At 43.7% G+C, this 12,137-nt stretch overlaps 1 protein-coding gene across 1 annotated transcript in view; it reads left to right on the top strand.

The window, feature by feature from the left end:
• Nucleotides 1-3: 3 nt before the first annotated feature.
• SCGN (secretagogin, EF-hand calcium binding protein) overlaps nucleotides 4-12,137 on the top strand; it is a gene marked incomplete at its 5' end in the record, with an annotated part of 29,294 nt that continues 17,160 nt past the window's right edge. Inside the window, 2 exons of the mRNA XM_026841412.1 lie at nucleotides 4-25; nucleotides 715-785. Of these exons, the coding sequence (XP_026697213.1) occupies nucleotides 4-25; nucleotides 715-785 (93 nt within the window). The remainder of the gene's footprint in view (nucleotides 26-714; nucleotides 786-12,137) is intronic.

Here is a 12,137-nt window from a genome sequence, read left to right as displayed (position 1 = left end):
GCCTGGCGGCACTTCGACGCCGACGGCAAGTGGGGACGCGGGGAGCGGGGAGCGGGGACGGGGGCACGGGCGGGTGGGTGTCCGCCCGGGTGGGTGTCGCTTAGAGGGTGCCCACGCGGGTGGGAGCGGTGTGCGTGGGTGCTGGGTACCCGTCTGGGTGGGTGCCACGTAGGGATTGCCCACGCGGGTGGGTGCCACCGTCCAGGTGGGTGCCCGTCTGGGTGCCCAAGTGGGGGCAGTTGGGGTGCCCGGGCTTTTTCACGTGCAGACGGGTGCCTGCACGAGTGGGTGCCTGCCAGCATGTCCAAGCTTCACCCACCGGGGTCCTGTAGGTGTTTCAGAGCCCCCCTCTTCCTCCTCCACATGACCTAATATCAAGCCTAAAAACCCCCCTTTTCACTCCAATGTTTTGGCCTTTTCAACACCTCCCCATCCCTTCTCATGTTGCCACTTGTGGTCACATTTTGTGGGGTTTTTTTTCCTGAAAAGTTTGCTGTAAGGAGAACTTCTAAGGGAGCTCTACAACGCCGTGCCCAGAACCCTCATCGACGTGAACTGATCAAATTGAATAGGAAACCCCCCCGAGTGGGCAGGCAGGGCCCCCAGCCAAGACCCCCACCATGCAGCCTTGGGCTTCCTACTCGCAGCCCAGGACATGGTTCCCAGAGCTCAGACAGTGCCGCCTGACCATTAATATACTTGACTTTTCTTTAGACAACGGTTACATAGAAGGGAAGGAACTCGACAACTTTTTTCATCATCTCCTGGAGAATCTGGGACCAGAAGTAAGTACCGCGCCGTGTTAGTTATGCATCAAGTCCAAGCAAAAAGGTCGTTATGCTGAGGGATGATTTGTATTTGTTATTCTCCGACTGCCAGCTTCCCTCCCAATGCCCCAGGTAAAGAGCCTTTCTCTTGGCAACAGGGTGGCATTTAAGCAGGCATGACAACAAGTTCAATCACCTGAGAAGTCTGATCAGTTGTTTTCAGTCCAACAGCCGCTGTCATGGTGAGACCACACTTGGCACCAGCTGAAGAGGCTGGTTGGAAGCACAGAGGGAAACTCATTTACTGCCACTGAACAGAAACAAATGAAAAAGCACTGGCGCACAGTCTGGCAGGATGAGGGGGAGGACAAGGTTGATGATTTATTCAAGCGAGTGCTGATTAGTTTTGTTAATATGATAGGTTTCTCTCCGAGGTCAATTTTTAACAAATATATTGTCATTAATATCAAATGGTGCTTAGGAAGAAGACGTATGTCTTCATTGCCAAAAATGACTAGAAGCCAAGCAGAAGTCCATTCTGTTGCTTATAAGGTCAAGACCTGGCTCTCAAGTGTTTCTTGGTTTCTCTCCTGGTTTCCCTTCCTATCTCTGGCAGCGTTTCCCCTCTCTCGCTCTCTGCATCTCATTCTTACCAGAAGTTGCATGACAATTTACAGGGTCTGGTTTCCTCACCTCCACATCATATGTTGCCTTTGACTGTCATCATCAGTGAACGAGAAATCCTGCCACTGAGGTCAGCTGCTCAGAAGTACGTAAATAATATATTCTGATAATGAGCTTAATAGTTTTGCTATGCAGCATGTGCCCAGCTAGGAAGAGAAAAGGGGTAAACATCTTCCAAATGGAAGGGGAGGGTATGCCGACAACCAGAGATGAAACCATTCCTTTAAGCAAAAAATAATTAATTAAAAGGGAAAAGGTAGCTGATAAAAGGCATACGTTCACGAATATCAAGTGTAAAATCAGAATTATACTTACAAGCTAATTAGGATTCTTGGATCTCTGGGGCTACAGTAAAAAAACAGAAGCTGTGAATATTTTTTCAAGCGTGTTTTTGTTTAATTTGCGAGTAAATCTGGATAGAAATATTGGCAGCTTCTGTAGAAATGTCTTTCTAGAGCATGGATTGTTAGAGGAACAGATAGGCACGTACAAAGACTTTTAAAGGAAATCAAAAAAGATTCAACAACAAGCACTAAGAATCATTAGGGGCACAGAAAAATGGATTTGAAGAGAAATTGAAGAGCTCATGTTCGTTTACCCAGGAACAAAAGATGAAATTGGGAACTGCTAGTCTTGGGGTATTGAAACACCAGTGCAAAGCATGGTCAAGTGAACCCAGTGACAGCAAATGTGAGATGTTGAAGACGAGGCTTAAAATGAGTCCACAAGGCTCAGTGCTGCGGCAGGTCACTTAGGCAAGGGATCTCCACGTGAAGCTCTCTAGAGCGAGCTGTGGCTGGTGATAAAACCAAAGTTTAGTCGGGGATGTCATGCTGCAGGCAGCTTCCTAATGATGAGAGGGCAAGAGGAAACTTCCAGCCCCACTCTGGCCCATAGCTGCCCTTGCACATCCCTCACATGAGATTTTTGGAGACTATCACACCAGCTGGGTTGCAAACCCAGTGTGTTACAGCACTTTTTGTGGTCTTGCTGATATCGATGTGAACTCTGTTCTACTGTGTTGGGTATCAGCACACAGAACATGCACAATGAGTGTGTTCTAGCAATGAACTATTCTGCTTCAAGAAATCAAGAACAGTTTCACTGATTGCCAGAAGTAACTCTTTGGATGACTCCAAGCTTAAACCAGCACCCTCATCTAGCTTGCATCTCCTTTGCTTCTGCTGTCTAGGTTTTGCCACTAAAAGAAAAAGCTTAACATAAATTGAATGAAGAAAGAAACAACTCCTTCTCTCCATATTAAACAAAAGAAATAGGCTAATTCTGGAAGACAGTGCTCACTAACTGCCAGGGTGATCAAACAGGCTATCAAGTGGGTTTTTTTTCCTGTGGTTTTCTTGCCTATTTTGGGCAGTATTTCCACTCAAGTAGTATTACCCTGAGTGATAAGATGACATGTGGTCTTGTTGCCCTTTGCCATCAGTCCAGTTTCGCTTCTCATGGTTGTATAAGCACACAATGGTTTCCTGTCCAGTGGGCGGCAGGCAGAGCAGCTTGCCTCGGTGGCAGAAACCCCAAGGGGAGCTTTGTCCTGGGAGGCTGAGAGAGGTCCCCTGCCCTGCTCCCCTAGGGATGGGGATCACCTGTAGCACTGGAACAAACAAAGGTTTCTACAACGAGTTTGTCTAACAACTTTGAGCCATTTTTCTCCTTTTCATGTGATTTATGTTTTACAGGCTCTTACTTATAATGGGAGGGGTAAAGGATCTTTGCACTGGTTTTCATGATCCTACAGAAAGAAAGTGTCTGTTGTGATACAAGCAATGAGCTGGGACTGAGCATCTCTCTGCTTTCGTGCTTGTTTTGACCTTTACTTCTTCCCTGGGCCCTTAATGTCTCTGTTTACTTGCACAATAAAAACGGAGACAGTAATACACTAGCATAACTTCCAGATGTGTCGCAAGGATTAATTAGTGACTGTCTGAAGTGCTATATAAGTGATAAATAATGTTATCAGTGCTGGAAGTTGTCTCTGCTTGAATAGTGAATGGCTTCATAATTATATTTTTTCAGCCTGCACTCTCTAAGCTGTTATTTTTCCTAATGACCACTGTAGTCCTTCAGCTCTGTTTTTCTTCCCAGCTACTCTGCAGCAGCCCCAGCTGACACTAAATGCCAGGGGATGGGAGCAGCTGGGAAAACAATGCAAAAGGGAGCCTGTTGGGAAGCTGAGAGGCACAGCTCTTCCTGACAGCTCTGGGCAAGGAAGGAAACTTGAAATACCATCCAGCGACAGAGACTAATTCATCATCTTTTATTGAACCATGAAGATTTTTTTTTTTTGAGGGGGGGGATGGGAGTGAAGGGAAAATGTTGCAACAAACCCAAATCCCAGATTCTGTTTTCTGTCTCTCTTTGTCCAGCAATGGGCAATTGCTGGAGGCATTTGGACAATGCCCTTAATAATATGCTTTAACTTTTCGTCAGCCCTGAAGTTGTCAGTTAGTTGGACTAGATAATCGTTATAGGTCCCTTCCAACTGAAATTATTCTATTCTATTCTATTCTATTCTCTATTCTATTCTATTCTATTCTATTCTATTCTATTCTATTCTATTCTATTCTATTCTATTCTAGTCTATTCTATTCTATTCTATTCTATTCTATTCTATTCTATTCTATTCTATTCTATTCTATTCCTAAGAAAATGCCTTTGATTTCCAGGTGTATGCTTCATATCCATAAGGCTTCAATGATTTATGACACTGAAGTTCATATAAATTCTCCATCAGACGGAGGGGCTTCTGTGGTTTGGTTTGTTTGTTTGGGAGATACAAGACAGAATCGAGGATAATTCAGCCACACACCAGCACAGGTTTGGGAACTGCTGGCATTATCCACGGGCTGTCGTTATTACTCCTGTGACTTCTCTCTATCCATTTGAGCCTCCAGCTTCCAACCTGCTGCTTCATGGCTGCTGTGAGCTGCCTGTGCTCTCTTCTGCTCACTCATAAACCTCTTTCTTCTACACCATGGACACATTTCCATGCATTTTCTAAAATTTTTTATACTGAGGTGGAAACTTAGTGAAAAGGACAGTTTCTTTCAGCACTGAAGAAGCAATTTTACTGCAACAGGAACTAGAGTCCCTAGCTTTCTCTCTTACATTACTGTACATCTTTCTTTCTGCATAGACATCATTTAGGATCTTCCTCTTTGCTATAGTTCTACTGAAGCTCTATGTATATTCTCGTAATAATTAGACAAGAACAGTTTTATAAGTGAATGGCTATAAATTTTGGGTTTGGAGTACTGGAAGTTTCCATAAAACCAGTGATTTCTGGGCAAATACAGAGGGAAATGCACATTGCCATTATGCTTGCAGGTCTTTCACAGAAAGGTATTTCACTTTGCTTAAATTATACAAAAATTAGACAGAAGACTTTCAGATAAAAGTCAGTCACCCTTCCCTAATGGTAAGTGTGTAAGAGAACATGTGTGAAAATTTCTGGTGTAAATTTTATCAGGCAAGACGGGTATTAGCGTTGTTATAATCCCCCTGCCCTTGAAACACCTGGATAGTTATGACTGGAAGGGAATGAAGTTAATCTTCAGGAGATCACCCTGAACAGCCATAAAAGGTTTCTACTTTCAAAGAAGATGTGAAGCCTCCAGCTACTCTTGCACTCCATCCTTGCCTTGCACAATGTATTGTCTATCTAAATTATGTGTTTAACTTAGTATGGTCAGGAATGCAGCAGGTAGTCATTTAAACTAACTTTAATGGCCAAAATATCAGCCAGCCTCAAAGTCATCCAAAGCAGACTTCCTCTAAGTTTTACCACCCCAAGAGACCCAAGAACACGTACCAGATGTCCGGTGACTGGCAAGTCAACAGCAAGAAGACCCCTAGCGGAAAGCGTTTATCTTACATCTTCCTCCAGACTAATTCAGAAATCTAAACCCTGAGTGGATCGTGATTATTTAGATATAGGAAGAACTTCTTCACTGTGAGGGTGATGAGACACTGGCACAGGTTGCCCAGAGGTTGTGGCTGCCCCCTCCCTGGCAGTGTTCAAGGCCAGGCTGGACGGGGCTTTGAGCAACCTGGTCTAGTGGAAGGTGTCCCTGCCCATGGCAGGGGGGGTGGAACTGGATGATCTTTAAGGTCCCTTCCAACCCAACCATTCTATGATTCTTATTATTGCCAAATACAGCTATTTCTTTAGGTGTGGCTTTTGTCAGCTTTGATTAGCCTGACCAGTTCCTATTTCTATTCCTGCACATTAAGGCAGGGCACTGCAAGTGCCTGGAAGTACCTCTAAATGCAAACTCAACATGCCAATGGGAAAAAACAGACAAGAGAAGAAACAATGTGTTTTCATTGCCTGAAGGCAATGTCAAAAAACTTTCAGTCTAGCGGAAAGGGCAGAACAAAGAACCTGTCCAAAGCCTAACCACAAAACTTTGATGGCACAAGGAAGGCTGTAATAGCCTTTGTTGGATGATGGTGTCTTCCATGTGAAAAAATATTTCCCACATATGTGCTTATGAAAGCTAAAAAAAAGAATGAAAAAACAACATGGAATGACAGGATAAGAACTCATCTATTGTAACATGCAGGATTACAGTAAATCCTAACCAAAATACAGGGCCAAATTCTCAAGTGATAACACTGCAGTTAAGTAAGCAAGACTGGCCCAAATGAGAAAGTTGGCCCAGGAGCTGCAGGGTGAAATCCGATGCTAATACAGGCAATTCAGTGTACAACTGCATGGGTGAAATGAAGTCATTCACATCATTCATTTTTTTAATGCTATGGGATCTAAAGAAGAAATTTTTGGCCAAGAAAAGATTCTTCTTCTAAGGTCAAAGTGTACATTACTGAGGTCTCATCTGGTCTTTGCTGGCCTCCTGTCTGTGCTCTGTGGCTTTTGGCATGGTAACAGTTGTTGAGTTTGTTTACCAACTAGCCTGCTTGGCAGACATAATTTATTTTCATAGGTCTTGTAGGAACTTGATATCTCTGGGATTCTTTGCCCTTCTATCAAATTTGGCTGAAACGTTATTATGAGAAACATGCTCAAGCCAGCATTTTCAGAAAAACCTCAGATAAACCTCTTTTTTTTTTTTTTTTTCAAGAAACAGGCTACAATAGTCGCTTACATTCAGGTTTCTTCTTGCTTTTTATACCCTTATCAGTGTAGTGGCTTGCTTCCAAAAATCATGTCAAAAAGGAAAAAAAATAGTCAAATTATGACAAGACTGACTTGATCAGCTGGAATTAGAAGAGACATCCCCTTTCATCAAGTAGGAAAGGCTCCACAGTACTCCACACATTCACTTTTTACCCCACAAAAGCAAATGACTCGGTTCTGTTTTCATCAAGGCAAGCTGCTGCCATGCACATGGCACATAGATCCCTTAAGGAACAAAAATTTAATTAGACAGCATGAGGAAGAGTGTGACAATATAAAAGGAAGGAGTTAACAAGGAAGGCAGATTACAGAGAGGTTTCCAAAGAATCATAACCAACCACAACAAAGAAATTAAATGCTGTGGAGATAAAAAAAAAAAAAAAAAGTGAGCATGTCCTTTCCATTTTTATAAACAATATTAAAAACCAGATTACCTTTGTGATGCTAAATACTTCTAAAAAGTTTTCACAAATGGCAAGACAAAGACTGGACATGGAAAGGAGAAAGCAGAAAATTCATTTGTTATGGCAACTTGAAGCACGGGAGCTTTTCTCCTCAAGACTCTGTGGAAGAGCATCCATAGTAAGCAATTTTTTATTTAACCCTGAGAAATGTATGAACAAAGCCACAGCAATATTTTAAACTGTGTGCTTTTATGAGGACAAAAATTACATGGCCTTCTCCTCATGGTACATAGTAAGGATTTCTTCCTTCACTGGACAGTGAGAACATGAAGCAGCTCTTGGAAACCACTCAACATCCAATCTGTGAGGGACCAAGGCAGCTGGAGCTTTATAACTCATATGAAGCAACCTGAAAAGGGGTTAAAGCATGTCTTCATTCCAGACTAGCTCCCATCATCACTATGGTCCAATGAAGATCATATTTCATGCAAATTGGCAGAGGGTTGCGGATTATTTCCCTTAAATAAGCATCAGGAAGACATTGCTGGGGGTTTACTTCTGCTGCAGGACCCTTTCTTGCCAAGCACTTGCTCCCCCAGCAACTGCATTCTTCCTCAGCCCAATCCTGAGCAAAATCAGAGGCAGATCCTAGTTCACGTATGGTTTCCAGACTGTGGCAGGGAATCCTCTTCATTACGGTGTTGACTGATGCTAAATATGAGCATCTCTAGAGCTGTTTCTGCCTTAAGTAGGCAGCAGTTTTGGGGAAATTGTGCTTCTCTGTCAATTAGGCTATTACCTCTTGATTAAATTCTCCTTCAAAAACTCAGGGAGATGCATGAAGCAGGAAAAATGAGGAATTACAAGAAAGGCCTCCCCGTACAGACAGCTACCAGAAAGGATGTAACATTTAAATGTTCACAAAAGGGAAATTTTATCTACCTGCTAACAAGTCTGCAAAATTTTAGCCCAAGCAGTAAACACTTGAGAAAAATTTGCAAACCTTTGAAACTGGGGAGAGATCTGCTGCTTGAGACAGGCAACATAGTCAAGACAACATGAAGAAATTGTGCTCAGCTACAGCTGTTTACTTGCTGAAAAGCCATCTCCCCATGTCCCAGCTCAGCTCATAGAGACAAGAGGCACGAATTTGTATTGTCCTATTTGTACAGTTGCTTTCCAGACCAGAAAGGTGGTTGTGGTTTTTGTTTGTTGGTTGGTTTGTTTGTTTGTTTTTTTATTACTCCCCCTGTAATTTATAGCACTTGAATAAATGGAGCGTGAGCCTGAGGCATTTGAAAGCAGAGCATGTTTGGCTTTTAGGCTTTCCTGCTTGTCACAATCTGTAGTTGGGCAGTTAATGATTACAAGGGAAGGAAGGAAAAACAAACTTCCCAGGGAAGCCAGTGGCCATAGCATTTGGTGCAGCACCTGTGTTTCCATGTAAACGCTGTAATTCCCTGCATGCACCTGCCTGGAAGTCTCCCCTTCTTGCTCTCCTACTTCTGCACCTTCTCCTGTCGTAAGACGCCCCAATCTGTGAGCCAAGAAAATATCTGTAGGACCCCAAAGGCAGGGAATACAAAATCAAGTCTTTTGACCAGTGAGCTGACAAGCTTTTACCTTTGGCCTCCTCTCAGCAATCTCATCGCAGGGTGGCGGAGGCAGCGAGGGGCCTTCTGTCCCTCCCCAGCCTGGCCGGTGCCCTGGTGCAGCCCCTCACTGCCCCAGCATCCCAGCTTGGCACCGACCCCAGTGCCAGGTGAGAGGTGCCCTCTCACACCACTTGCCCGTTGCTGGATCCCTGACCAGGCCATGTCTGCAGAAACTGCCTCAACTCTAATTTCTTACCTGTGAATAGTTATTTAGTCCCTTTTAGGGGTACCTGAATCTTGGCTGTACATACCACCAATACTACTGAAAAAAAATCTGCTTAATATATTTACATGACTGTAATTGGTTGCTATATCTACAAGGCTTTTAAAAATGTTAATAGTCCCTCTATTGCCTCTCTTTATTTCCCTGATGACTGCCTTTTCTTGCTATTTGTCTTTGTCCACCTCCTTTCTTTTGAGCAGATCTTGGAGTCCCATCTGGGGTGCCCCCTCCTGAAGCCATCCTAGGACTCCTAGGACATTGAACCAGTACAAATTATACCAGGGACAACACGTTTGGCTAGTAAGATCCTGCCTTGGCTCCATAAATCCTGGAATATTGCATAGACAGTACTTTTGCCTGAATACTTTTCTCCCTGTTTCTGCAGCATGCTCTTGTCTAGGTGTGTAGCTCCTGATGAACCACTCACAAGCTTCCCAATGTCTCTATCTCACTGTAACAGTGCCGCAGCCCTCATTTGGAGGCGAAACAATACACAGCCAAAATCTAAAAAAGCCAGAGAATTGAACTTGCTCCCTAAGCCATCAGAGAGGGATCAGCAGCTCCACTCATCTGCCCCACGGTCCTGGCTCTGCTCTGCAGCCTGCCTAGGCTGCCCCAATGCGGGCTGCAGACATTCAAAATCAGATTACAGAGTCAGCAAATATGGCAGGAATCTGCAATTCATATCCTTGCTTGGACAAGGGGAACAACTCATACCGATTACATGTGAGGTTTTTTCCAGCCTTTTAATTTTTTTTGAATGGAAAGGCAATCAGAGCAGCTACTGGTCTGCACCACCAGCAGGTTGATCATGGACATCAGGTCTCCCAACCTTGGTTGCTGCTTGGAAGTGGCATGGCTTGTTCGATCTTTTTTTAAATTTATTTATTTTTTTAAAAAAACTTCTGGATTAGGGGGTTTTGGTAAACATAAAGGTCACCTTTGAAACGTAGTGATCATAAACTAAGGTGTATTATTCTCAGTGTAAAAATTTGTAGTATACAAATAATTTTGCCTTGAGCACACATCTTGGGAAAGCCAGTTTGTGCGGTATTTTTACTTCACTTTTAGGCTTTGGGAGTAAATGTTGGGTTTTGGTAAACCCATTGCCACTTGTGTTTCATAAGTAGAATATTCATTAACAGATTGTCTAGTTTGAAAAAAACACTGTAGTGTAACCCCCTGGACTAAAAGCTGTTTGAGCTATGTAAAGATTGTAAGTATTTCAGGTATTTGCTTGATGTATCCCATAGTTTAAATCAGTTAAAAATAATTTTTAAAAAGAGTCAGTCCTATTTTTATGCCGATAACCATGTTCCTGCCACACAAAGCTCAATGAAGTGGTGGTTAATAGCTGACACGAAGTTGAGCAATAAGCTTTCTTAACAAATGACTAGTTCGAAATCCACAGTGCACTTTTCAAATATCAGCTATGATTATTGTTTCAGAAATAACTTATCCTACTGGGCATGGAGGAGGATAATTTCAGAGTACTTTACAAGCCTATTGAATTCGGCAACTGATAGGCTTGTCTAACTCCTGGGGGGTGTCTCAAAGCGTCAAGGTGCCGTCAGAAGGCAATTTAAATAACACGAGGGCAAGTTAGAATGCCAATGGGGAATGAAAACTGTATGTGTGTGTGTTCAGTGGTGTGCTGTGTTCCTGGTGCCGGCTCCTGGGGGGCCAGCAGTGAGAACCACCTGGGGCAGTGGTGTGGGTGCCCAGCCACACAGCCCACAGGGCTTGCTGGCCACCACTGCAGGGATGGAGTATCCTGCAGCCATGCCCTGGGACCTGCTCAGGGCCAACAGCAGGCCCCAGGAGGGGGACATCTCTTGGGCACATCCCTGTGGGATCACTGCTGGGTGTTTGATGCCCTAACCCTCCGTGTTGTACCCCAAGGATGTGCCCCAGGGGATGCACCCCACCTGCCCTAAAAAGATCCATGTGGGTGCCCATTCCCACTCTCAGATTCCCAAACTTTCCATCGTCTGGCATATCCTGGTCCTGTGTTACCCTAGATAGTGGAGAGATTAAAGAGTTTCACTTGTTCTAAGCAGAGTTCCCTCTTGGTTATTTTGACTTGATGTTTATAAATCAAAGCAAATTAACTTTCTCCCCTGATTTCAGTGTAGGATCCTCTGCATTGACGTGCTATTAAAGATTTCTCTATAAGCTCATAACAAGTCTGGGGAGGTAAGTTCTCATGAGCTGATTTGCTCTGAAGTGAGGTGAAAACAAATTAATTTATATAGTAAATGACCACTTATGCTCTCTGCCTATCCATCCACCTATAGATATATTTTTTCTATTATTACTAGCAGCATATTAAGGCTTTTGGGAAATACCAGCCACATCTAGACACATAAGGAAAGGTGATGCAAAGGTAGACCTTAGCTTAACAAACCTAGGTGGAAGATACCTCTTTTTTTTTTTTTGCTTACCTCATCTGTGACCTTACATCTCCATCACTGACTGTGGCAGCTGCTGCTGAGCAAAGGCTCTGCAGTGTTACCACTTGTGAGCAGCTGGAAATTGCTATCATCATCTGGCTACTACTGAATGTGGGTATGGCCAAGGACGTTTTGCAGTGCAAGGCATCATCAGTTTCCAGTGTAGTGGTTTCAAATACCCATCCCAAGTGAGAACGTGAGCTGCAGTTACTGGGTGTGCTCAGAGATGACAAATCTTACATAGATCTCCTTCTACCCCATGAAACTTTTTGCAGAACAACACAATTGCTGCTCCAGTTCATGCTTTGCAGAATCACAGCCTAAAGGAGCACATAAGGCAGTGAATTATCCGAGGCCTGGACATGTTACATCCAGGGCATCACACAGAGTGTGCGTGCCCACTGTTCACTCTGTCTGGACAGGACAACAGTGTCCTTCCCTAGGAGTGAGGTTTATATTTGCTCAGCCTCTGAACAGCCAGGCAGGCTGCACTGAGCTATGCACTGAGTAAATTTGAGAAAGTCACTCATGGTTTTGTGTCATAGTATTAAGAAAGGGATTGTGCAACCTGATGGGCCTGCAATAGTATCTGAAAGGACAAGAAACTGGGTTGGAAGACCAAGGAAGACACAGCTGTAGTCCTAAGACCACCTGGACATAGAGATGACAAAACATTTGAAAAGCTTTTCTTCAGGGGTGGGGAAGAACTTGATTTATTATCTTGTAAAAAATGCTACAAAGGTATGCCAAGAACCAGTCTGGGTTATCCTCCTCCCTCCCTCCCTCGCTCCCT

This window comes from Athene cunicularia, assembly GCF_003259725.1.
Source record: "Athene cunicularia isolate RWA chromosome 2 unlocalized genomic scaffold, athCun1 chr2_part1, whole genome shotgun sequence".
Lineage (NCBI taxonomy): Eukaryota > Metazoa > Chordata > Aves > Strigiformes > Strigidae > Athene > Athene cunicularia.
Note: the sequence above shows the minus strand (reverse complement) of the source record. Positions and strands in the feature narration are given on the sequence as shown.